This window comes from Pseudophryne corroboree, chromosome 6 (genome assembly GCF_028390025.1).
Source record: "Pseudophryne corroboree isolate aPseCor3 chromosome 6, aPseCor3.hap2, whole genome shotgun sequence".
In the NCBI taxonomy this organism is placed as follows: Eukaryota; Metazoa; Chordata; class Amphibia; order Anura; family Myobatrachidae; genus Pseudophryne; species Pseudophryne corroboree.
The window spans coordinates 285,030,048-285,057,723 of NC_086449.1; the positions used below are offsets into that span (position 1 = coordinate 285,030,048).

General features: G+C 46.0%; 1 protein-coding gene across 4 annotated transcripts in view; it reads right to left on the bottom strand.

Moving 5' to 3' along the window:
* The window catches only part of MYO5A (myosin VA), a 310,460-nt gene that overhangs the window by 68,538 nt on the left and 214,246 nt on the right, over positions 1-27,676 (bottom strand). For all 4 annotated transcript variants that reach the window (XM_063926103.1, XM_063926102.1, XM_063926101.1 and 1 more), the window contains exons 6-14: positions 24,380-24,523; positions 23,059-23,140; positions 19,001-19,108; positions 18,790-18,896; positions 16,737-17,002; positions 14,485-14,566; positions 11,469-11,609; positions 11,126-11,251; positions 4,338-4,421 (exon numbers count right to left, since the gene is read on the bottom strand). In XM_063926103.1, coding sequence (XP_063782173.1) covers positions 4,338-4,421; positions 11,126-11,251; positions 11,469-11,609; positions 14,485-14,566; positions 16,737-17,002; positions 18,790-18,896; positions 19,001-19,108; positions 23,059-23,140; positions 24,380-24,523 — 1,140 coding nt within the window. The remainder of the gene's footprint in view (positions 1-4,337; positions 4,422-11,125; positions 11,252-11,468; positions 11,610-14,484; positions 14,567-16,736; positions 17,003-18,789; positions 18,897-19,000; positions 19,109-23,058; positions 23,141-24,379; positions 24,524-27,676) is intronic.

Consider the following 27,676-nt stretch of genomic DNA (forward strand, 5'->3'; position numbering starts at 1 on the left):
ACTTTAGCATACACATATATATATACTAGGTGCTTCATCGCGCCCTACGGGCGCTCTTCATACCGTCGCAAGGGGCTACGCCCCCCTTAACCCTTGCATGCCTTTCTGGGGTTCAATATTTGTATTATATGGAGTATTACCTGCATTCCTTTGTTAGTGGTTAAATATTGCACAATGAAAGGGCGTGCGATGGTGAAGGAGGCGCAGCCCCTTGCGACGGCATGAACAGCACCTGCAGGGCATGATGTACAGAATGTAGCGGGTGTGGGGGGGACTGCGGATGGGGGAGGGTGTCTGTAGATGCTGCGGGTGGAGGATGGGGGCGGAAGCCGGGGGGGGGGGGGGGGGGGGGGGCCCGGATGGGGAAGGGTCGGGAGGTGCTGCGGGTGGGGGAGGGGCAGAGGAGTGGGGGCTGCAGATGGGGGAGGGGTCCGGAGGCACTGTAGGTGGGGGAGGGGCAGGGGTGCCACGGGTGGGAGAGGGGCAGGTGCGGGGATGTTGCGGATGGGTGAAGGGTTCCGTAGGTGCTGTGGGATGGGAAGGGGCGGGGGTGGGGTAGGGGGTCCGGAGGCGACGTGGGTAGGGGAGGGGCATGTACGGGTGGTTCGGCGGATGGGGAAGGGGGTCCGGAGGCGACGTGGGTAGGGGAGGGGCATGTACGGGTGGTTCGGCGGATGGGGAAGGGGGTCCGGAGGCTCTGCAGTTGGTGGAGGGGCAGGTGCGGGGGGTGCCATGGGTGGGGGAGGGGTGGGTGAGGGGGGGGACCGCGGATGGAGGAGGGTGTCTGCAGATGCTGCGGGTGGAGGGGGGCAGGTGTGGGGGGAGACATATATGGGGGGTGGATGGTGGAGAAGGACTGGAGGTGCTGTGGGTGGTGGAGGGGGTCTGGAGGCACAGCGTGTAGGGGAGGGGTGGAGTATCGCATGTGGTGGAGGGGAAGGTGCGGAGGTGTGGTGCATTGGGGAGGGGTCTGGAGGCGCTGCGGGTACTGTACCTGCCAAAAAGGTAGTTGGAGGGTATGCAGTAACAGGGGTGACGGGGCCAGGACAGGGGTGACAGGGTCAGAACAGGGGTGACGGGGCCAGGACAGGGGCGACTGGGCCAGGATAGGGGCGACGGGGCCAGGACAGGGGCGACGGGGCCAGGACAGGGGCGACGGGGCCAGGATAGGGGCGACGGGGCCAGGACAGGGGCGACGGGGCCAGGACAGGGGCGACGGGGCCAGGATAGTGGTGACAGGGCCAGGGTTGGGGCGGCAGGACCAGGACAGGGGTGACAGGGCCAGTATAGGGTTGACAGGGCAAGCACAGGGGTGACAGGGCCAGGATAGGGGTAACAGGGCCAGCATAAGGGTAACAGGGCCAGCATAAGGGTGAAAGGGCCAGGATAAGGGTGACAGGGACATGACAGAACACAGAGCACGGGAGAGATTGGTATTAGGGACAAAACAGTGGTGACAGACAGATGTGTCTTACCGGAGTCACTGCTGCTGGCTGCTGCTGTTCCACTCCAACCTGTTGGGATCTGCTGCTGGTGGAGACTTGGCATGGCTGACTCTCTCAGGCTGGAGTACTGCTTCCTCTGCCCGTCAGCATCCCTCCCCTCCTCCTCAGTCACACACCGCAGCTGCCGGGCACTGTGGTAAGGGGAGACTGGGAGTGACTGGTTAGCCCCCAGGAGACGCTGCGACTGGAGGGAGGAGGGGGTCATAGCATGCACGCGGCGCAGACCTCGCGGCTGCTGGGCACTGTGGTAAGGGGAGACTGGGAGTGACTGGTTAGCCCCCAGGAGACGCTGCGGCTGGAGGGAGGAGGGGGTCGGAGCCTGCAAGCAGCTCGGACTTCTGCAGCGCTACTCGCTGGCTAAAGTGTGTGAAGGAGCTGGGCGCACCTCACTGCGGGCGGCAGCGCTGCAGCTAGCAGTGGGGTTGCCGGGGCTGGAGATAACAGAGGCAGTACGGAACCTGCACAGCGGCAGGTGCCCCACAAAACTGCAGCTAAGAAGCGCGGAGTGTGCTAGAAAGTGACGCTCCTCCGCGCCAGAGAGACCCTGCTGAGTATGCTGATGTGGGGGATCAAGCACACAGTGAACCGGTGCCCGTCTGTCTGTACGGCATACCCCCTCACACACCCCCATACCTCCCAACTGTTCCGATTTTTGCGGGACAGTCCCATTTTTTGGGGTCTGTCCCACCCGCGGGTCGCAGTGTCCCGCAGTGGGGGGGCAGTTGGAAAGCTCCTGTACTCGCTGTTCTGCTTAGCAGAGCAGCGGTGAATAGACGCTGTGCGCATGCGCACAGCGTCTATTTAGTGAAGACAGAGGTAGAGGGGGCATCAGGGGGTACGGATTAAGGGGGGGTTCCGGCAGCAGAGCTGGATTAAGGGGGGGGGGGGGCAGGGGGTACGTACCGTGGGCCCCACAGTTTTAGGGGGCCCCCCGGGCTGGAGTAGCTCTGTCCCAGCTCAGAAGCTCCCCCGTCCTGCCAGCAACAGCGGCAGCATTGTGCTACAGTCAGCACACGCTGCTGCGTGTTGGCAGGTCTGTGGTGTTGCAGGGAGGCAGCAGTCTCCCTGCTTTCTTCTGCCTGTGCGGGTGTGACCACCTCCTCTGGATTTAGCCCTAGCTGAGGGGGCCAAAATTCCATTAAAAAAAAATATCCTGGAATTTTCATAAGGGGGCGTGGCCACGCGGGCCGCGATTAGGTCACGCCCCCAACCCCACAGCAGGCACAGCAATGAGATAGGGCTCCCCTGTCTCAAGTGCCCTGGGCCCCCCAGACTCATAATCCACCCCTGGAGGCATTCCAGCAGCTCACAGAGCGCTGGGCATGCCCCCTCACTGACGAAAACGGGGGCCCTCCCGTGAAGCCACGCCCCTTTGAGTTGGTCATGCCCCCTTTTCGTCGCACGTGTGTCCCTCCTTCTGCCTGAAGAAAGCTGGGAGGTATGCACCCCTGTCTGCCTGAAGAAAAAGCTGGGAGGTATGCACCCCTGCCTGTGCCATGCCCATACCATCTGCTTCTGCTCCTAGTCTCCTATAGATTTGCCCAGATCTGTGACTCATTTGACTAACTCCACCCAGTGTTGTGACTCCGCCCAGCGTTAGCAAATGAGTCACAAAGTCACAGATCTGGGCTATTATATAGGATATATATATATATATATATATATATATATATATATATATAAAAGTAGGGGAGCCAAAAATGGGTGCTTTTAAATTTTGGATAAGGGATACTCAACCTATACACTGAAGTCTGAATATAACACCCTCATTGTTTCCGCACAGCTGGAAAACCCCTGTAAGTTGTGGGCTATTTTTTGATGGTTTTAATTCTGAAAATAGGTCCATAACTGTAGGAGACTTCTCTAAGATGGAAACTGGGAAATAATCAATGACCATTTTAACAGATTGCTATAAAGAAGTAACGCTGCTTTCACATCGCAAATGCTGGATCCTACCCGGTAAGAAAAACGTGTACTTACCGGATGGGATCCGGCATTTGCGCTCCGTTGCTGGCTTTCCGACCCGGCAATATACCGGGTCGGTTGCCATAGCAGCGGAGGGCGCAGCAGCAGCAGGGGCGGGGGTGGAGGCGGCGTCGGAAGTTGAGCTCATCTCCTGCGCCGCCTCTGCCTATACTGTGAATGGGAACCGTGTCGCATCGGAACGGCTCCCATTCACACTGCGCCTGACCCGGTAATCAACCCGGTAATAACCCTTCTTTTTTACCGGGTTGAATTACCGGGTCAGACGACCCGCTAAATCGGCAAAGGACCTTTCACATCGCACACGGACCCGTTTCGACACGGCAATATGCCGTGTCGATACCGGGTTTTTAGTGCGATGTGAAAGGGGTATAAGTGAACAATCAATCAAGAGGCTGCCAGTTCAAGTTGACAGGAAGGAGAAGATTTATATATGAAATAACAGAAACTGCATTCACTACAATCCACTTTACCCAGGAGTATGACGTTCCCAACCCTAAACGTGTCTAGTTTGTGTTAATCTCAAGTATAACCATAAAAGGTAACTATTAGTCAGCATATGGTAATTATATGTGCACAAATACAGTGTAGACGTTGTAATACTTATAACCACTCATTTCACTGGCATTTGGGAATCATTTATTGTAAAAATAATCTATAAAACAATGACATTTGTACACTCTCTCACCTAAACATATACAATACAATAAAAAAAAAATGGAGTACAAGTGTTACACTATAGAACTCTGTGCTCTATATGGCGTACTCTAGAACTTTCTAGACACATACTCTACAATTTACTTCACAACTTCTGCAGAACATACATTCTATTTGTTTTACTTTACCAACCTTACTCGCTTTCAGGACTTTTATTTGTTCCTCAAACACTGTATCTTTGTTCTTTTCCAGAAATCCTTCACATTGATATTCTACCTGAAAATATAAAATGGCATTTAGCATTTAATTTGAATTAAAAGGCTTATATAGATTCAAGTCATAGTTATGCAACATATTCTTGTGTGTACATAGAGTGTAGGGTCTTTGCATGGCACTTCTGCACTCCGTGCCGACCCCCAGCAACCCATAACAAGTGACATCATTATGATACGCAGAGGGGGGGCGAGTTGGGAGCAGCCAGGCTGGTGGGTACTGAGTGCAACCTAAGAATGTGTCGGCGAGCACCTCTCCATATTGCAGAGGGACGTTCTACTCCGCAAGCTGTAGAAAGATGCCACCAGGAGAGTTCTGACCCCTTGGCCTTGCGTCCTGAGTGGCAGCACTGGTCACACACACATTCTTACGGCCATGATAGACGAATTTTCAAAATAAGTGAGAACGGAAGGAAGTAGCTCACTTTCATAAACTTGTGCAACACAGATCCTAGGAGCCTATTCTACAAACAGTCTCCGGCTACACTGTTCTCAACCCGCATATGGACCTTAACAGAGCGTCGCATAAAACTTTAAAAAAATAAGATTTTACTTACCGATAAATCTATTTCTCGGAGTCCGTAGTGGATGCTGGGGTTCCTGAAAGGACCATGGGGAATAGCGGCTCCGCAGGAGACAGGGCACAAAAAGTAAAGCTTTTCCAGATCAGGTGGTGTGCACTGGCTCCTCCCCCTATGACCCTCCTCCAGACTCCAGTTAGGTACTGTGCCCGGACGAGCGTACACAATAAGGGAGGATTTTGAATCCCGGGTAAGACTCATACCAGCCACACCAATCACACCGTACAACCTGTGATCTAAACCCAGTTAACAGTATGATAACAGCGGAGCCTCTGAAAGATGGCTTCCTTCAACAATAACCCGAATTAGTTAACAATAACTATGTACAATTTATGCAGATAATCCGCACTTGGGATGGGCGCCCAGCATCCACTACGGACTCCGAGAAATAGATTTATCGGTAAGTAAAATCTTATTTTCTCTATCGTCCTAGTGAATGCTGGGGTTCCTGAAAGGACCATGGGGATTATACCAAAGCTCCCAAACGGGCGGGAGAGTGCGGATGACTCTGCAGCACCGAATGAGAGAACTCCAGGTCCTCCTTAGCCAGAGTATCAAATTTGTAAAATTTTACAAACGTGTTCTCCCCTGACCACGTAGCTGCTCGGCAAAGTTGTAATGCCGAGACCCCTCAGGCAGCCGCCCAAGATGAGCCCACCTTCCTTGTGGAGTGGGCCTTTACAGATTTAGGCTGTGGCAGGCCTGCCACAGAATGTGCAAGTTGGATTGTGCTACAGATCCAACGAGCAATCGTCTGCTTAGACGCAGGAGCACCCATCTTGTTGGGTGCATACAATATAAACAACGAGTCAGATTTTCTGACTCCAGCTGTCCTTGCAATATATATTTTTAATGCTCTGACAACGTCCAGTAACTTGGAGTCCTCCAAGTCACTTGTAGCCGCAGGCACTACAATAGGCTGGTTCAGATGAAATGCTGACACCACCTTAGGGAGAAAATGCGGACGAGTCCGCAGTTCTGCCCTGTCCGAATGGAAAATCAGATATGGGCTTTTGTAAGATAAAGCTGCCAATTCTGATACTCTCCTGGCAGAAGCCAGGGCTAGAAGCATGGTCACTTTCCAAGTGAGATATTTCAAATCCACCTTTTTTAGTGGTTCAAACCAATGAGATTTTAGAAAGTCCAAAACCACATTGAGATCCCACGGTGCCACTGGAGGCACCACAGGAGGCTGTATATGCAGCACTCCCTTAACAAAGGTCTGGACTTCAGGGACTGAAGCCAATTCTTTTTGAAAGAAAATCGACAGGGCCGAACTTTGAACCTTAATAGATCCCAATTTGAGACCCATAGACAATCCTGATTGCAGGAAATGTAGGAATCGACCCAGTTGAAATTCCTCCGTCGGAGCACTCCGATCTTCGCACCACGCAACATATTTTCGCCAAATTCGGTGATAATGTTGCACGGTTACTTCCTTCCTTGCTTTAATCAAAGTAGGAATGACTTCTTCCGGCATGCCTTTTTCCTTTAGGATCCGGCGTTCAACCGCCATGCCGTCAAACGCAGCCGCGGTAAGTCTTGAAACAGACAGGGACCCTGCTGAAGCAAGTCCCTCCTTAGAGGTAGAGGCCACGGATCCTCCGTGATCATCTCTTGAAGTTCCGGGTACCAAGTCCTTCTTGGCCAATCCGGAACCACTAGTATCGTTCTTACGCCTCTTTGCCGTATAATTCTCAATACTTTTGGTATGAGAGGCAGAGGAGGAAACACATACACCGACTGGTACACCCAAGGCGTTACCAGCGCGTCCACAGCTATTGCCTGCGGATCTCTTGACCTGGCGCAATACCTGTCCAGTTTTTTGTTGAGGCGAGACGCCATCATGTCCACCATTGGTCTTTCCCAACGGGTTACCAGCATGTGGAAGACTTCTGGATGAAGTCCCCACTCTCCCGGGTGAAGATCGTGTCTGCTGAGGAAGTCTGCTTCCCAGTTGTCCACTCCCGGGATGAACACTGCTGACAGTGCTATCACATGATTCTCTGCCCAGCGAAGAATCCTTGCAGCTTCTGCCATTGCACTCCTGCTTCTTGTGCCGCCCTGTCTGTTCACATGGGCGACTGCCGTGATGTTGTCCGACTGGATCAACACCGGTTTTCCCTGAAGCAGAGGTTCTGCCTGGCTTAGAGCATTGTATATTGCTCTTAGTTCCAGAATGTTTATGTGAAGAGACGTTTCCAGACTCGTCCATACTCCCTGGAAGTTTCTTCCTTGTGTGACTGCTCCCCAGCCTCTCAGGCTGGCGTCCGTGGTCACCAGGATCCAATCCTGTATGCCGAATCTGCGGCCCTCCAATAGATGAGGACTCTGCAACCACCACAGAAGAGACACCCTTGTCCTTGGAGACAGGGTTATCCGTAGGTGCATCTGAAGATGCGACCCTGACCATTTGTCCAACAGATCCCTTTGGAAAATTCTTGCGTGGAATCTGCCGAATGGAATTGCTTCGTAAGAAGCCACCATTTTTCCCAGGACTCTTGTGCATTGATGTACAGACACCTTTCCTGGTTTTAGGAGGTTCCTGACAAGCTCGGATAACTCCTTGGCTTTTTCCTCCGGGAGAAAAACCTTTTTCTGAACCGTGTCCAGAATCATCCCTAGGAACAGCAGCCGAGTTGTCGGCATTAACTGGGATTTTGGAATATTCAGAATCCACCCGTGCTGTTTTAGCACTTCTTGAGACAGTGCTAATCCCATCTCTAGCTGTTCTCTGGACCTTGCCCTTATTAGGAGATCGTCCAAGTATGGGATAATTAATATGCCTTTTCTTCGAAGAAGAATCATCATCTCGGCCATTACCTTTGTAAAGATCCGAGGTGCCGTGGACAATCCGAACGGCAGCGTCTGAAACTGATAGTGACAGTTTTGTACAACGAACCTGAGGTACCCCTGGTGTGAGGGGTAAATTGGAACGTGGAGATACGCATCCTTGATGTCCAAGGATACCATAAAGTCCCCCTCTTCCAGGTTCGCTATCACTGCTCTGAGTGACTCCATCTTGAACTTGAACTTCTTTATGTACAGGTTCAAGGACTTCAGATTTAGAATAGGCCTTACCGAGCCATCCGGCTTCGGTACCACAAAAAGAGTGGAATAATACCCCTTCCCTTGTTGTAGAAGAGGTACCTTGACTATCACCTGCTGAGAGTACAGCTTGTGAATGGCTTCCAAAACCGTCTCCCTTTCGGAGGGGGACGTTGGTAAAGCAGACTTCAGGAAACGGCGAGGTGGATCTGTCTCTAATTCCAACCTGTACCCTTGAGATATTATCTGCAGGATCCAGGGATCTACCTGCGAGTGAGCCCACTGCGCGCTGTAATTTTTGAGACGACCGCCCACCGTCCCCGAGTCCGCTTGAGAAGCCCCAGCGTCATGCTGAGGCTTTTGTAGAAGCCGGGGAGGGCTTCTGTTCCTGGGAAGGAGCTGCGTGTTGCTGTCTCTTCCCTCGACCTCTGCCTCGTGGCAGATATGAATAGCCCTTTGCTCTCTTATTTTTAAAGGAACGAAAGGGCTGCGGTTGAAAAGTCGGTGACTTTTTATGTTGGGGAGTGACTTGAGGTAGAAAGGTGGATTTCCCGGCTGTAGCCGTGGCCACCAAATCTGATAGACCGACTCCAAATAACTCCTCCCCTTTATACGGCAAAACTTCCATATGCCGTTTTGAATCCGCATCGCCTGTCCACTGTCGCGTCCATAAAGCTCTTCTGGCCGAAATGGACATAGCACTTACCCGTGATGCCAGTGTGCAGATATCCCTCTGTGCATCACGCATATAAAGAAATGCATCCTTTATTTGTTCTAACGACAGTAAAATATTGTCCCTGTCCAGGGTATCAATATTTTCAATCAGGGACTCTGACCAAACTACCCCAGCACTGCACATCCAGGCAGTCGCTACAGCTGGTCGTAGTATAACACCTGCATGTGTGTATATACTTTTTTGGATATTTTCCATCCTCCTATCTGATGGATCTTTAAGTGCGGCCGTCTCAGGAGAGGGTAACGCCACTTGTTTAGATAAGCGTGTTAGCGCCTTGTCCACCCTAGGAGGTGTTTCCCAGCGCTCCCTAACCTCTGGCGGGAAAGGGTATAATGCCAATAATTTCTTTGAAATTATCAGCTTTTTATCAGGGGCAACCCACGCTTCATTACACACGTCATTTAATTCTTCTGATTCAGGAAAAACTATAGGTAGTTTTTTCACACCCCACATAATACCCTGTTTAGTGGTACCTGTAGTATCAGCTAAATGTAACGCCTCCTTCATTGCCAAAATCATATAACGTGTGGCCCTACTGGAAAATACGGTTGATTCGTCACCGTCACCACTGGAGTCAGTGCCTGTGTCTGGGTCTGTGTCGACCGACTGAGGCAAAGGGCGTTTCACAGCCCCTGACGGTGTTTGAGTCGCCTGGACAGGCACTAATTGATTGTCCGGCCGCCTCATGTCGTCAAACGACTGCTTTAGCGTGTTGACACTATCCCGTAGTTCCATAAATAAAGGCATCCATTCTGGTGTCGACTCCCTAGGGGGTGACATCCTCATATTTGGCAATTGCTCCGCCTCCACACCAATATCGTCCTCATACATGTCGACACACACGTACCGACACACAGCAGACACACAGGGAATGCTCCTAACGAAGACAGGACCCACTAGCCCTTTGGGGAGACAGAGGGAGAGTTTGCCAGCACACACCAAAAGCGCTATATATATATCAGGGATAGCCTTATAATAAGTGCTCCCTTATAGCTGCTTTGTTATATCAAAATATCGCCATAAATTTGCCCCCCCCTCTCTGTTTTACCCTGTTTCTGTAGTGCAGTGCAGGGGAGAGACTTGGGAGCCGTCCTGACCAGCGGAGCTGTGAGAGGAAATGGCGCCGTGTGCTGAGGAGATAGGCCCCGCCCCTTTTCTGGCGGGCTCGTCTCCCGCTATTTAGAGAAATCAGGCAGGGGTTAAATATCTCCATATAGCCTCTAGGGGCTATATGTGAGGTATTTTTAGCCTTTATATAGGTTACATTTGCCTCCCAGGGCGCCCCCCCCCAGCGCCCTGCACCCTCAGTGACCGCGTGTGAAGTGTGCTGAGAGGAAAATGGCGCACAGCTGCAGTGCTGTGCGCTACCTTTAGAAGACTGCAGGAGTCTTCAGCCGCCGATTCTGGACCTCTTCTGACTTCAGCATCTGCAAGGGGGCCGGCGGCGCGGCTCCGGTGACCATCCAGGCTGTACCTGTGATCGTCCCTCTGGAGCTTGATGTCCAGTAGCCAAGAAGCCAATCCATCCTGCACGCAGGTGAGTTGACTCCTTCTCCCCTCAGTCCCTCGCTGCAGTGATCCTGTTGCCAGCAGGAATCACTGTAAAATAAAAAACCTAGCTAAACTTTTTCTAAGCAGCTCTTTAGGAGAGCCACCTAGATTGCACCCTTCTCGGCCGGGCACAAAAATCTAACTGGAGTCTGGAGGAGGGTCATAGGGGGAGGAGCCAGTGCACACCACCTGATCTGGAAAAGCTTTACTTTTTGTGCCCTGTCTCCTGCGGAGCCGCTATTCCCCATGGTCCTTTCAGGAACCCCAGCATCCACTAGGACGATAGAGAAATTATGTTTAGTAAAGCAATTATAATTTTGTAAATTAGGCTTTGTATATCAGAGCAGCTCATATATGGGAATAACAGCAGCAAATGTTGGAAAGCATATGCTATGTGTTCCTTACGCCGGGAGGCAAGGAATAACAGAAGTGTTCACAAATCGTTGTAATAAATTAAAATAGATTGCGCACACTTTTACAGGAACTTACGAGAGCGTTAGAAACTCAGAACATACTGTGAATGGAAGCAGATCACAGAACTCAAAACATATCCCTAGAATAGGAGCACGCAACACATGTACAAAGACCATGTGCAACTAGCAATGCATCACAAGAGAGTACACAAGAGTTATAACTGAACATGTTAAATACATATTTACAAAACATAACATCTGATAAGCAGCTACTGGTGCTTTCGTACAGAAAACAGAATGATGTCATAATTTATCCAGCAGAAGATAAATAGATATTGTTAAAACATCTTTTGGCAAGGAGATACCATACAATTGTTACCTTATCTGCAAAGTGCTGGATAATAAAAGCTACATTGGACAGACGGGGTTTCTCAAACAATACACAAGTCTTGAGGTGGGTGTTGTACAATTTCTGGGCCCACGTTTTATCTGAGCCTTTGGGCATCTGCAACAGGAAGAGAGTAGGATCATTGAGCAGAATTTGTGTATAATAATCCAGATGAACACTTGCACGTCACAGTCTCACAATGACAGCTAGAGAACAAAGATTCTCTCTAAATGCCTTTTACTTTAGCTTGTAAGCACTATATGAGTCTCTGTGATGCTTCTGAATAAGGCTAATAGCGAGAGATAATAAAGCATACAGCAGCAGGCTCTCCTACCTTACATTCCTCATCCAGCAGGTCCAGAATACCCATTTTGGACTCTATGAGATTGATACAGGGTTGGTTGTCATAAAAATCAATCAGGGTCCAGGGGATTTGTTCCTTCATGTACTCCTCTTGTTCCAGTTTAAATACATGCTGCAGACAAGACAAATGTGTGTCAGAGGAATGTGCAACGGCAGATTGCAGGCAGTGGGGTAAGAGCAATAAGAGTTAAAAAGAGAGAAAGGGACAAAGAAAAATTGATACATTTGTCAAATCCACAAAATAAAATGGGCAAGGGATGTAGCTCACCAAGAATAATTATAATAAACATATTCAGGGGCGGATTGGGATGGAAAACCAGCCCGGGAAATTTATGGAAGCAGCCCTAATGGGAGTGTGGTCTGTTGAGGGGGCGGGATCCCTCCTCATAGGGTCTGATTGTACGCAACTGCGCCCTTCCTTGCGTCTTTTGCGTCAGATGTGTCTGAGACCAGGGGCAGATTTGGGAACTAAAAGTGTCCCTGTAAAATTTTGTAGAAGTGGCCTGACATGGGCAGCACAAGAGGTATGGGCAGCATCACTGGATGGCAGAGTTACTGTACTGCAGAGACGGAATAACAGAATGAATGGGGACAATGCATTGTACGGAATGCGGTGGGCTGCCTGTCATGTGGGGGGGTGGGGCCACATAACACACAAAACAGGCCCCAAAGACACGTCAGCCTACCAGGAATCTTCCTGGTGAGCTCTATGGCCAATCCGCCCCTGAACATATAATTTACTGATACTGTATTACAAAATGTAGCTTTGCTTTACTGAGTCCCTTTATTGTTTTCTATTGAATCACAACTACATTTATGTAAGGTGGTTTTATAATCTGTCTCTTCAATAAATTACAGTTTGCAAAAATAGAATTTGGATGCAATAATGTCCCTATTATTCAGAATTTGCAAAAGGTCTCTTATAAGGTCTTCAGGTAAGAAAGCCTTTGGAGTTTGGCGATTTCAGAATCAGAATCAGCTTTATTGGCCAGGTATACTTGCGTATACTAGGAATTTGTCTTCGGTTTGCTATACAACAGCCAAGTAGGTAACAGATAAGCAGGTGAGGGGGGGAGGGGGGGGGGGGGGACAAGTAAAGTCACACAGATAGGTATACAGTAGGGACACAAGTTAGTTACATGTACGTCTAGTCAGTCAATTTTCAGGAGTTCAGCAGGCGGACAGCTTGGGAAAATAAACTTTTGAGGCTTCTGGTGGATCTGGCGGGGACAGCCCTGTAACGCCTGCCTGAAGGAAGCAAGTTAAACATGATGTGGCCAGGGTGTAGCTGGTCCTTTACTATCTTCATTGCCCGCTTTTTAGCTCTGGACAGGTACAGGTCCTGGGCTGAGGGAAGGTCGGCCCCGATGATCTTCTCTGCGGTTCTGACCACCTTTTGGAGCCTGCATCTGTCCCTCGTGCTGGCTCCAAAAGGTGTATATGGAGAGGAGGCGGGCTCTTTCAGTCCATGGCTTACCATCTGTGTTTGTGAGGGTAACAGTATGGAAAAGACAGTAAATAGACAGTCAATAAGTCGATGGCAAACAGTCAACAGACCGACATGTTGAAAAGTTGACACAGAAAGGTAATTTTTCATGATTTTTAGGGCTAGGGTTAGGCTGCAGAATGGGACAGTTAGGGTTAGGCTGCAGAAGGGGATGGTTAGGGCTAGGCTGCAGAAGGGGATGGTTAGGGCTAGGCTGCAGAAGGGGATGGTTAGGGCTAGGCTCAGAAGGGGATGGTTAGGGTTAGGCTCAGAAGGGGATGGTTAGAGTTAGGCTGCAAAAGGGGATGGTTAGGGTTAGGCTGCAGAAGGGGATGGTTAGAGTTAGGCTGCAGAAGGGGATGGTTAGGGTTAGGCTGCAAAAGGGGATGGTTAGGGTTAGGCTGCAGAAGGGGATGGTTAGGGTTAGGCTGCAGAAGGGGATGGTTAGGGTTAGGCTGCAGAAGGGGATGGTTAGGGTTAGGCTGCAGAAGGGGATGGTTAGGGTTAGGGGCTAGGCTGCAGAAGGGGATGGTTAGGGCTAGGCTGCAGAAGGGGATGGTTAGGGTTAGGCTGCAAAAGGGGATGGTTAGGGTTAGGCTGCAGAAGGGGATGGTTAGGGTTAGGCTTAGGCTGCAGAAGGGGATGGTTAGGGTTAGGCTGCAGAAGGGGATGGTTAGGGCTAGGCTGCAGAAGGGGATGGTTAGGGTTAGGCTGCAGAAGGGGATGGTTAAGGTTAGGGTGCAGAAGGAGATGGTTAGGGTTAGCCACCAGGGGTAGGGTTAGGTTTAGGATTAAAATGCCAACAAACAAAAAAAAGTGTCAACATTTGCAAGTCATCCTTTTGACCAGTTCACTCACATCCGTGCCAAGCTATTAACGGTCGACCTTTTGACCCTCTCGACCTTTGACTGTCAACCATCTGGTGTCAACCTACTGATTTATATAGCAGATAAACGTTCACCATGAGCATACGAAGGAGATCTTTACTGTAAGAATAGTGACGCTTTGAAACCGTGTAGCGTATGTGGTGGCGCTGGCAGCGTTACTAACAAAATGTAAAATTGGATTGGATGACAGTCTTATAGCATAAATCTAATATTAGAGGACATTGTGAGGTAAGGGAATTTACTAGCATGCCATATTTGGAGGCAGAAAAGATTATCCTCCCCCCATGAGACTAAACCGGCCTCTGGTACACTGGGGGGGGGGGGGTTATCTCATCTTCCTCTGGATAAACAGAGTCAATAAATAGGAGTCAGAGAGTGCTAATCTAAGTAAACTCAGGGTTACTCAGATCGCCAATGGTCTTGATGTGAACCGTGTCCATCTCTGAATCAGGCCCTATTTCCGGTGGACATGCACTTTGTTTAGTTGGATACTCACATACTATGGATTGTAGCTCAAACCAAGTGTAACTTGCACACCTCCATGACGGATAAAGTCTATGTACAGAGCCATAGACCAGAGAGAGAAGCCAGGGATGAGGCCAGGATATACTCACCAGGTTGAACTGCTGCTGCAGCTTCTCATTGGCGTAATTGATGCAAAACTGCTCAAAACTGTTGATTTCAAATGTTTCAAACCTGTGAGTACAGAGAGCAAATGTAAGTATATGTAAGTGTTCTATTCTCCACCAGTAACATTATCACAATAAAATATCAGCATCTAATTTGGAATAACCCCTGCTGGAAGAAGGTTAGTGGGGACTTTACACGGTTCTTAAATCTATGAAAAATAACATAAGCCCATTGAAACAACTGAAAAAAAAAAAAAGTCACAAAAGATACAACTTGAAGCTATATTAAAAGACATCTTTATATGGCGATGCGGTCAGGATGCCGGCACCGGAATCCTGACACGTAGGCAGAATGACAGCTCCGAAATACCGACCGCTGACATCCCAAACTGAAGTATGCCGGGGACACACAAGTTTTGGCCACAGGAGTGGGGGCACGCATGGGAGGATGTTAGGTTTAGACTGCGGGGAGGGGGGGTGGGGTTAAGGTGCGGTGAAGGGGGAGATTAGGCTGTGGGGAAGGTGGTGGTGGTGGGGGTTAGGTTTAGGCACCACTGGGAAGGGTTATACTGTGTTATACTATGTGGATGGGTGTGGGTGTGTGTGTGTGTGTGTGGGGGGGGGGGGATTAAGGTTAGGCTGAGGGATGGAGTAATGCTGAGCATCAGGTGTTGGTGTCCTGACCGCCGGCATCCCAACTACCGGTACCCCATATCAATCACACCCTTTATATGGATTTAAAAGTATCCATACCATGGCAGAAATCAGGACTGTTCACACTGTATGCACCTGAGCTATACAGCTGTATTCGCTGCAAGCTATTGCTCTTACTCATCAGTGGTTATTACTCTCCAGGGAGCTCTAGGCTGTGCCCTTCAGCAATCTGAAGTCATAAGCATACTTAAAATATTGATATATATTTCTATGCATCTGGCTCCAGTCTTTTAAGAGATCAGTCTGTATTTCAAACCTTTACCTAATACATCATATATAATTTAGATTTCGTGATCTTGTTAAAAGAAAAACAATAAAAAAAAATAAGAACGAACATTTAACAAATAAAACTACAGGAGGGTTAAACTAGACTTGTATATCCTACTATTTCGCGTGATCTTATAATGGTGGCAATGTGAGTAAATAATTGCCTATGTGTGCTTGCGATATTGGCTTTGTGCGATTTTGACTAAAGGCCCATACACACTAGCCAAGCCCCTGCAGACGACGATATTGGCAGCGGCTGGGACCCGGTGGGGTAACAGCCTCGGCAAGTGCATACATACTTGCTGTTGCCAGCAGCAGAGGGTGCGATGCACATACTGCAGAATGGCTGTCGTTAACGAGGACCTCCCTAGTCTGCACATGTTCAGACGAAGGAGGGGGTCATTAACAATGCGCGGGAGCGCACATCGTTAACGACATTGAGTGTACACACTAGACGAGATTGTAAAAGATCTTGCTCAGATTGGGCCTTCTGAGCGATATCTTTTACTTGCTAGTGTGTATGGGCCTTAAGTGCCATTTTGACTATTCTTTGTACTTGGTAGTCAAAATGGACTTGCCTGCACAGTCTATCTAGCCTTGTGATACCGACCCCGCGGGAGTGCGCATCGGTATTGAATCGGGATTGCAAGGTGGCTAACACCTTGCGATTTGCACTAACTTTACTTGCGATTTTGACTATATAGTCAAAATCTCAAGGCAATATCTCTCCGTGTGTGCACACCTTAACAAGTATTAAAGAAAGAGTTGGTTTTTCAGATCAAATTACTTTGTTTATAACTTCCTAGGAAGCACACAACTCACGCAAGCAGTAAATGGTATGCAACATTATACGGCACAGGTTAATCTATCTGATGTAGTATATGTACAGTAAGTAAATGAAGTTCAACAGCCTTCATACAAGTTTTGTGCTAGCATATGAATATGCCAGTATGTACACTGCTTGAAAAAAGTATAATATGCTCTGATAAATAAAAACAAATATAATATCACAAAACAGATAAATAGTACTAGATGATTCAACACTCAATGGAAAGAGATGTTACGACAAATGTACGCATATAATACAGACTGATTGCTAGGCTCATTCTACAAACACCACTCATATTAAAGTACGAGCAAAGCACAACTTGAACCATAATATGCCAGATAATAATAGTATGATAATTATAAATAAGTAGTTCTCATATGTACTCATTGAACTCAAATATAAATATGGATTGGAAAATGATGATTACCCATAAATATCAAGGACTCCAATAAATGAATTTTGCTTGGCAGATGACAGGAGTGACTTGTTGACATGACAGACAATCCAGTTAAAGAGGTATGCGTAAATGTGCTTGGATAGGGCGTCCCTAGCATTGGTTGCTTGTAGCCGTGAAATTGGCTTGATGTAGGTCTCAGCAGCAGTGACAAGTTTCCGATGGCAAAGCCAGTGTGACATTTCTTCATAGTCCACCCCCATCAGATCACAAAATATAAGAAGAGGCTCATGCTTTGGCTGCAACATAAGTAAACGTACAGTATAGATGTTATATTTCATACACATAAAATGCCTGTCATCCAATAAGAAGCAGGTTTCCAATAATATTCACTAACACCACACCCATACAATAGGTGCTTGGAGAACACAAAAGTTCAATTTACTCTGGCCATGGACAGTTTGTCGACACACTGGGCCTGATTCAGATCCAAATGCAATTGATGGGCGGAATCTTGCGCATTCCTAGTACCTATACTAAGCACATGCAGTACAAGACCTGCAAGAGATTGACAGTCTGCAGCCATTTGGGGGCGGGAAGGGGGTGACTATGGCAGAAAATCGTAGACGTTGCCTAAGTTTTATGGGAGTGCCGAGGCCAGGGTCTCAGTCTTTGGACAGAGATTTCCTGGCCTCCTAGAAGGAGCTGCAGTGGCCATCTTGCGCAACCTCATGGGCCACTCAGCTGGCTGACGGTGTTGCTAATGATCCGATGTGGACACAGCACTGCATTATAAATGCATGCAGGAGGAGTATACTTATACCAGTCTACAGCTGCATCAGCATGTCTGCTCCCTCCAACCACATAGAAAGCAGGACTATTGTGCATACATTTCTGCAATTGTATGAAAAGATGTTAGACTGAAATCTCTCATAAGGAGGGTCCTCTTCCCTCATGTTCTTTTCATTCCCTTACTTATACTACCCTCTACTCCCCTCTGCCTACAATGGCACCTAACGCTTGGATTTTGCCGACCTGCTGCTTATTTGGGTATTATGACCACTGATGCAGCAATGTTTATAAACCTTGTCCATGAACCGTAATGTTCTACACTGTGTCACTTTTTTCTTGTGTGTTGGCATTGGATGAGTGTGATCAACCCCCAAAACACTTCCCTCCTGTCTAGTGCCTACAATGTCGGCTCTAGCTGCAAAGCGTGGGTATGCGGAAAATCAGGGTAGGAAGAGAACAGAGACTGCAGCAGCCTCCCTTGCCCTGCAGTGCAATGCCTAAAGGAGTGCAATGTCTAAAGTCTACTAAAGCACATGTAAAAATTGGCCAGTATTTTCCAACCCTATAAAACTGACATTTCCGTCCTTGTTACCACTGAGCAGAGCTGATCATAAAATCTCTGAGAAGAAATACTTGGGCAACACATTGGTGAATATAACAAAGTAACGGAGCAGCAGCAGATGTGGTTTCCCTTCTGGTTTTTGGAAATTTCGAGATAACGGATATAATTTATTTAGCAGCAATTATTTGTATGGTGCCAGGGTATTCTCTTTAACAATTGGGAACAAAGCAGTAATAACCGAATATGGGGTACGTAACAACAGACAGACTGAGAGGTAAGAACAAGTAACAAGTCTGCTCTGAAGCTTACAATCTTTAGGCAAATAAGAATTTGATACATATAAGTGCTACATATTGCAAATTGGCCCGGCCAGTTTGCAGAGTTTCTTGGTGTCTACATGATCCATTCACACAGAAGTGTGGGCTTGGTGTCAGTAGGCTGTGTAAGGTAGAAGGAGAACATATGTAGTTATGTGTTGACAGTGTAGAGGGGAGGTGGCTATGTAGAAAATGGATGTTGTGTGTGTGGCTCAGGAATTTGAAAAACATTCCTGAAGAGGAGAGTTTTCAGGGAACACAAAGGCTTTGCCGTAGGTTTCTGTACAAAGTGTTTTGCTACCAAAACAATTATATTTTTCAGTTCTAATCTAAACTCATATAAATACTTCATACTGGACATCATGTTAGAAATTGGGGAATAAGGAGGACAAAAATAATGCTCTATGAGACTTACCGGAACAACACAACTGTCCGAATCCCGAGACTTAAACTGCACATTTCCCAGGTGGAGTATACCAGCTAAAATCCTGAAAATTCCCATTTGATACAGATCTCCAATTCCTGAGACAAACAGTTGAAAACAGATACCCAAAGTATAAGATTAGACTTTGCCATGGAACAGTATCCGTCACATATAATACTGAAAGGAACACAATATGGTTTACCTAGTAAAGCACAAGCTTGCCTGGTATTTCTTAGTTCCTTTGCATCATCAACTCCATCAATCACAGGGCTTCTCCCTTGCATGGTATAATGGAAACTGCTGGCATTCCCTATTAAAAAGAAATAATTATTGCTTACATTTCTCAAACACAATGAGGTTTTTCCATCACAATGAGTCAGGGACTAAACCTATGTAGCGCTCACTGTACTTCTGGATAATCAGGTTATAAATATGGAGTTCACTGTGATGTCTCCAGCTTCCAGAGACGTTATTGGTTGCATTCTCATTTAAATTTCATGAATACAGTTCAGCCAACAAAATGGCTACCTCAACTGTATATGCGACAACAGCACTTTAAGTAAGGGTCAACAATTAAGCCATGAGCATTTTCCTCCCTGCCAGACCCGCTGTGGAACCTAATCCACACAGTCTTTGCACAGCTGCCCCGCTCCTTTGATGACCTACCCGGTCAGTCCGCACCTCCTCTGCTGCTCCCGTACAGGTACTCGGCTGCCTTAGTGAGACAGCCCGCTTCTGAGAGAATGATTGGCTGCACACACAGTCGGATCTCCCCGACTAGGAGGAGGGGTAGCAATGTATGTGAAAAAAAGCATAAATGCTACTTTAATACAAAATATTGAAGACAAAACTGAGGCCCTTTGGGTCACCATAGAAACCGGGGAGAAGGATGTTATTCGCATTGGGGTGATCTATAGACCACCAGGCCAGGGGCAGGATTTGGACAGGAACCTATTGTTGACATCACTAAAATGGCTTTAAAGGGAGAAGTCATAATCATGGGAGACTTTAATTTACCTGATGTAAATTGGGAGGGGTCTTTTGCAAGTTCAGCTACAAGTGGCAAATTTCTACATTCCTTACAGGGAGCATCTCTCAAGCAATTGGTGACGGAGCCCACTCGCAAAGATTCAATATTAGATTTAATTCCTACAAATGGTGATAGGATATCCGACATATATGTGGGTGAGCATCTGGGATCCAGTGATCATCAAGCAGTATGGTTTAGTATAAAGACAGGATCCAACTCCTGTCACACAAAAACAAAGGTGTTGGATTTTAGAAATGCTGATTTTGCAAAAATGGGGATATGTTTAAGTGATTCATTGGCAGACTGGTGGAACTTGGAAGGAGTGCAGGAGAGGTGGGAAAAACTGAAAAGTGCAATACTAAGTGCAACTGATCTTTGTATCAAAAGGGTTAGGAAAAGCACCAGGAAAAGGAAGCCAGTGTGGTTCACAAAAGAAGTATCAACTAGTGTGAAAGCAAAAAAGATGGCTTTTAGGAAATACAAACAGACTCAAAATAATAACGACAAAGAGGTGTATCTGGACAGACGGAAGGATGCTAAGAAAGTGATCAGACGTGCAAAGGCAGAAGCTGAGGAGAAAATGGCCCAGTCAGTAGATAAAGGGGGCAAAACTTTTTTTTAAGTATATAAGTGAAAGGAGAAAATCAAATGGAAGAATAATAAGACTTAAGACAGAGAGTGAGCATTTGGTGGAGGGCGACAAGGCAATAGCAGATAACTAAATGATTATTTTTGCTCAGTATTTACTACAGAAGAAGGGATGGGGCCACAATTAAGTTGCAAGGACATTCATAAAAATAAGGTAGATGAAAGTACATTTACAGAGGAGAAGGTCCTAACAGAACTTTTACAACTAAAAGTGGATAAATCAATGGGACCAGATGAGATACACCCAAGGATACTCAAAGAGCTAAAAGATGTACTGGTTACACCATTAACAGAATTATTTAACCAGTCACTAAATACAGGTGCTATTCCAGAAGACTGGAAAAGAGCAAATGTAGTTCCACTGCACAAAAGTGGAAGCAAGGAAGAAGCAAGTAACTACAGACCAGTAAGCCTTACATCAGTAGTGGGGAAAGTAATGGAAAAACTATTAAAAGAAAGAGTTGTGGAATATCTTAAATCAAACCACTTACAGGATCCAAAACAGCATGGATTTACTGGTGGTAGATCATGCCAAACAAATCTTATTGACTTTTTTGACTCTGTGACGAAAATAATAGATCAAGGGGGAGCTGTAGATGTAGCATATCTAGACTTTAGTAAGGCATTTGACACTGTCCCACATCGCAGACTGCTAAATAAACTTGAAAGCGTGGGGGTGGATTATAAAATAGTTAAATGGATAAGAGCCTGGTTGCAGGATAGGAAACAGACAGTTGTAGTTAATGGAGTGCAATCTATGGAGGGAAATGTTACCAGTGGAGTACCCCAGGGATCTGTACTTGGTCCAGTTCTCTTTAATATCTTTGTTGGTGACATTGCAGATGGTATTGAAGGGAAGGTATGCCTTTTTGCGGATGATACAAAGATATGCAACAAGGTAGACACACCGGGAGGGGTAAAACAAATGATTGATGACCTAGGTAGGCTTTAGAAATGGTCAAGAACGTGGCAACTACAGTTTAATGCTAAAAAATGCAAAATCATGCACTTAGGTCTAAAAAACCCAAAGGCTAAATATAGTATCAAGGGTACTATACTGGAAACTACTGAGGAGGAAAGGGATTTAGGAGTCACTATTTCAAGTGACTTGAAGGCAGGAAAGCAATGCAACAAAGCAATGAGAAAGGCAAGTCAGATGCTTGGTTGCATAGGGAGAGGAATCAGTAGTAGGAAAAAAGAAGTGATAATGCCACTGTATAGGTCATTGGTGCGGCCCCATCTGGAATACTGTGTCCAGTTCTGGAGACAATATCTCCAGAAGGATATAAATACATTAGAGAGTGTACAAAGAAGGGCAACTAAAATGGTGCATGGCCTACATCACAAAACGTACCCGGAAAGGCTAAAAGATCTTAACATGTATAGTTTGGAGGAGAGAAGAGAAAGGGGGGACATGATAGAAACTTTCAAATATATCAAGGGTCTTAAAGTTCAGGAGGGAAACATTCTTCAAATATTAGAACTCGAGGACATACACTGATACTGGAGGGGGGGAGGTTCAGGGGAAATTTAAGGAAAAATTACTTCACAGAAAGGGTAGTGGATAAGTGGAAGTGTCTCCCATCAGAGGTGGTAGAGGCTAAGACTGTAGAGCAATTTAAACATGCTTGGGATAGGCATATGAATATCCTTACAAAGAATTAAGGTTCAAAAAGGGTTGAGATTACATAAAGGATAAAAAAAAAAAAGGGGGCAGACTAGATGGGCCAAGTGGTTCTTATCTGCAGTCAAATTCTATGTTTCTATGTTTCTATCTCCTGGTGGCTCTCTCTCACAGCTGCACTCAGACCGTTACCTTACACAGCTCCGCTCCCTAACTCACTGGGAGAATTGCTTTTTAAAAACTTCTGCTCTTCTCACCTTGTGTGCGATGGCTGCCTTCCCGCCGAACCAACACACACTCAATGTTTCTCTCTATCTCTTCCAGTGTACTTGCATCAGCAGGGTATGGACAAGGTCCCCTCCATAAGGTGCATCCTATTAACTCTTCTGGGCACATTAAACAGTGTACAACAGGCATACAGAATTACTGTATGCTGCAAACAAATGTGTGTGTGTGTGTGTAAACTTCATCTAGCATGCGCCAGACTATTCAATGATGCAGCAAAGCCGACATGACCAAGCAGCAAGTAACACTATGCAGCGCTGTGCAGCCTGCACAGCAGTGCTGCTGACACCCTCCTCGCCCCTGAGGCAGCACAACAGCGGAACCAGTATCATGCCACTGACTTGAGTGTCCAACAAGAAGTACATACTGATGGTTGGCCAGCGGTGGAGCGCCAGTTCAGATGTGTAACAGACAGTTCAAAGGAAGAAGTGTTACACATCATTAGTGACAGTGTGAGGGATGTATATTTTTAGTTGTATTATTTTTCACTCTATTAGGTGGTTCATGAATTGGCACACACAGGATAGGGATGTGTGAGTGCAAGGGTTGAGGGTGATGGGGTCAAGGGGGGCATCATCAGTATACCGGAGCCCAAGATTTCTTTTATTGCCCCTGGCAACCACTAATACTTCTCAGTTTTGAGATCTTGGCTGGATCAGCACATGCGACATACCCAGTTTAAGCATACTGAACTCGGGTAGAGAAGCAGATGCACATAGTTGGTAAAATATGTGATAATTTCTCTCCTCTTCTGCCTAAAACAAAACCAAAAAAAACAAACAAGTTAAGTTACATACTGAGAAGAAGCCAATGTATATATTATAACTTTATGCTTAATGGCAATGCTCGGCAATCATTAAACCTTATGCATACAAACATATGCATGCTAAGCAGTATAGGGACTGAATAAGCACTTGCATTCTGTGAATTAAGAATATCACTTGTGTTCCAAAAACATCTATTCACCTGGGCTTTGGGAACAATTTTATTGCCTAACAAAATGCAACGTAGGTTAGAACTGATGCATAACAACAAATAAAGCAAGCCAGCAGGAAGGTGGATGACTAAAAGTAGCACCGTACAGCAATTCCAATACAACCTTATGATCAAAGTATATAAAGTGCTTAGATAACCTTAACGGCCAAACATTCACATAACCCAAGCGGGAGAAAATGTCTGATAAAGGGGATCACAAAGTGCACAGAGTGCTGTCATTACAGCTGCCGCATAGAGAACGGACAGGAATAATTCCTACTTGTTACTCAGAGCCATAGCTTAAAGGCTGAACCCCTATAACTCAGTAGGGCCTTGACAGGGCTGGATTAAGGGCCTCATGGGCCTGGAACTGAAAATGTTCAAAGGCCTATTATGAGAAGCAGAGGGGGTGTGGACAGTGCTGTGTCATGTAGACCCCATACACTTTCAGCCCCAATGTCTCCCTAAATAAGTACAAGTACAAAAAATGGCATCATTTTGTTTGAAAAATAGAAATACAAATTAATACTTATGATTTATGGTCGACCAGCTGGTGGCTGGTCATCGTCCTGCTGTCATGATGATGGGCATATTTCTATGTGGAGGCCTGGAGCTGTAGCTCCATCCAACCCATTGTTAATCTGGCCCTGGGCCTTGAGGATAAACATTGGGGTTTAGTTGCTGGGAGATGCAAGTTGCAGACACTTAGTAGAATATAATCTATATTGAAAACTAGCTATGCACCATAGAAGACAACTTTTTTAAAAGACTAGGAGTTCTTCCACTAACCCTTCCCAAAGTATGTTCAATGACTGTGCAGGACAATTTTGGAGGTACTTAAGCTATCTCCTATGCTGGCACCAACATACATGTACTAGATAGACTGGGGCAATCCTAGGAACCAGGAACAGTTTTAAGGCTATTGTGATCATTTTGCTGACGAACACAAAATGAAAAAGAACCAATAATCCAGTATGAATGACTTTCCGTCCATTCCTTTAGTGACGAAGACTACCTACCTGAAAGACCACTCGTGATTTCTCCAATAAGTACGTCCTCATGTGAGCGCCAATAATTCGATACCTTTTATCAAACCCAATCTCTATATATTTTCCAAAGCGACTGCTGTTATCATTCCTAGTGGTCTTTGCATTGCCTATGGCCTGTGAAGACAAAGAGATGATCACTGAGCTCAAGAAAACAAAGCATAAGCAATTGAAATCTGAAGATAGATTTCAGAATCTGTAGTTACTGGATTCACAACAGCAGCTGTCAGAGGTGTTACTGCTACCCCCAAACCACCGTTGTAGTTATAATTTTATCCCTAGTTATTATTGTTAAATGCGTGTAACATTATGAAACAACAGGTTATGGTCACCAGTGCTTAGAACAATTACAATCTTTGTACACAACCCCCAGAAGAAAACCAGTCTGCATGAATCGTGACAGTGTTTTTTCCCCATCACTGGTGTACAGAGATCCTTAGGCACGTGATACTTTTCTTTTCAAGCTAAAGATGTATAATAATAATTTCTACCAATAGCTTCGCTTTCAGGTTTAACATTTATTTAACAGATTCCCATGCTCAGTGCTTAATAATGAGAAAGAATGTATAAACTCTATACACATCCAAGTTGAACTAATTGGTTTATGCATTGAGCCAATAAATGTGACCCCCATCACCCAAAAGAAAGACCCTTAAAATTCCCCAAAATTACTGAAGGACAACAAATTACACTTCTAGTAATGCTCATTTAAAATTGTACGGATGCTGGCACCTTTATGTCAAATCATACTTCACAGATATATATTTACACTATACAAATAGCCTACAAACACATTCAGGTTGTTTGTGTGTGTATAACTGCTGGAATATATGGTGGGGGAGCCCTGAATGCTTAATGCAGGGTATCATTATCCAATAGGCAATGGTATAAAATATATTTTGACCGCCAAGAGCCTGATTTAGTGGTGGTCACTAATTGAAGGCAATGCCAATGTTTGTCCAGTTGAGCGATTATTTGCTCTGTTGTGGACAGAGATACTGGCAAGGCGTTGGGTGTTCCTGGGCAATGTCTGGGAGGTGATCTGAAGGGAGCGCAAAAAAAGGATGTTTCATGGGTGTGTCAATGCAAGAAGCCTGCGTTCTCAGATGCAGAGACGCCTCCAAAGGGGCCATGTACAGGTGAAGACATCTCTGGACAAGATGGTGTACTGATGGTGAACTGTCTGGAACCACCGACGGCAGTTACTGCACACAGGGCTTGCACATTCCGGTTCAGCTATCTGCATCAGGGTAAGACTGAAACCAACATTTGCATATTTTCTGCAGACAAAGGGAAGTGTGGACGTAGCAGCAGCCACCTCTGAATCAGGCCCTAAGTGTGTTGTACATCCAGGGAAACACTGCATAATAATAGTGTACACCAGTGGCGTAAGTTTGTCCCAGTTGCCCGGAGGCAAGAAAAATATTGATGCATATATCATCCGTGAGCCAATAAGATGCCGTTTTGAGATCCGAGTAAAACCGAACCGCTCATCTCTAATTCTAACTATATGAAGTTACTACAAAACCCGTTGCAACTAGGCAGATCTAAGTAGGGGTCCAACCACACACTACATAGATCTGCTCAGTCACTCACAGTGCTGATTATTTCTCTGACAATTCATTTGCAAGTGTCATATCCAGGATTAGAACCCACAAGCTTTTACACTGGAAGCATGCACCTTACTGGTGGAGATATCTGCTCTTGCATAGGAAGTATGAGAATTCTAACTATATGAAGTTACTTGTAATTCTCATGTTTCCTTTATAGGAGCAAATAGCTTCATCAGTAAGGTGTCTGCTTCCAGTGTATCTATAATAAAGAGGGTGTGATTTGTAAGGTGCAGTGACTAGTGGGGAAGTCGGCTACGGAAGAGAAACCGGCTACTGTCAATTAACTTAATTGATTAATGTCGCTGAACACACGGAACAGGAGGAGAGGTGCCCCCCTTCAAAGCAGGAGCCCGGCGGCAGGTGACTCCGTTGCCTCCCAGAGTTCTGCCTCTGGTGTACACTCTCCCTTACATAGACACAAGTGCAACTTGACTTTCCAGAGGATGCTTGGTCTGCATGTAGCAACAGATCTGAAATACTGTACATCATCTCCATCTCACTTATGTATGAGAGAATGTAGTGTTCTCATACTTCTATGCAGTTGCCATGTGATAGAACTGTGCACAAACGCAGTAACCTAAAAATACCACTTATGCGCTCAAGATGAGCCACTGAATAATGAAATGTCTATTGCATTCAGGGTAAAGATGCAGCGAGCGAGCGATGCATAAATAGCAAAATCGAGGATTACCTAACCTCTTTATAATACTTAGTTACTGGTGCAGGACGGCCTAGCAGGACTGTCTTACACAGTAACCAAAGAGCACAAAGTTTAAAATTAGCATTTAGCTGCTTATAAGTTAGATGGGTAAAGTTCAAAAATAGAAATTAATTATTGATACTGAGAACGCTGCAATGTATAGCACGGCACTGGTAAATATAAGGAAGCACTAGTCTCGCTGTGATGTCCAATGTACACTATGCGACATCTAAAATTAGGTACCCCACTTTAGCATACACACGCATATATATATATATATATATATATATATATATATATATATATACACACACACACACACACACACACACACACACACAGTATATACGAGAATCAAAATCACTGCTGATTTCAAATACCCTTCAGTTTGCTCAATTTCTGTTTACGTGCGTGTGTGTGTGTGTGTGTGTGTGTGTGTGTTTGTGTGTTTGAAATTTACTTTAAGAAATAGTCTTATAAGCCTTGTTCTTATAGTCTTGTCTTATTCTACATGTTTACGTAACCAACATGTCGTGTGACACTCTTTAAGAGTGACCAATTACAGATCTTATCTCAGCATTACAAATGTTCACTGTATCTTTAAAAATTGGTAAATAAAGTTTATGAAAAAAAAGAAAGAGGCAGCCAATCACTACGCCAGCTTAGCAGTCTATTGGTTTGGAAAAGGTTATAAGAGGAGAGGAACAATTATTTGGGGGGAAATAATTCATAGAGATGTCACTGCACAAATTACCATTCAGTACAGTAAGAAATGTTAGCAAATATACTGAGCGCAAATACGCTCAACCACTCCTGAGGCACTTTGTGGCCATTGCTGAGAATTGAATTGCACTCTTAAAGTCTCATTGATTCCACACACAAATGATCTGCTTTAACTGTGTGAAGACAAAAAGGGGCACACAGGGCAAAATTACCCCATGAAGAAAGTTCATTATC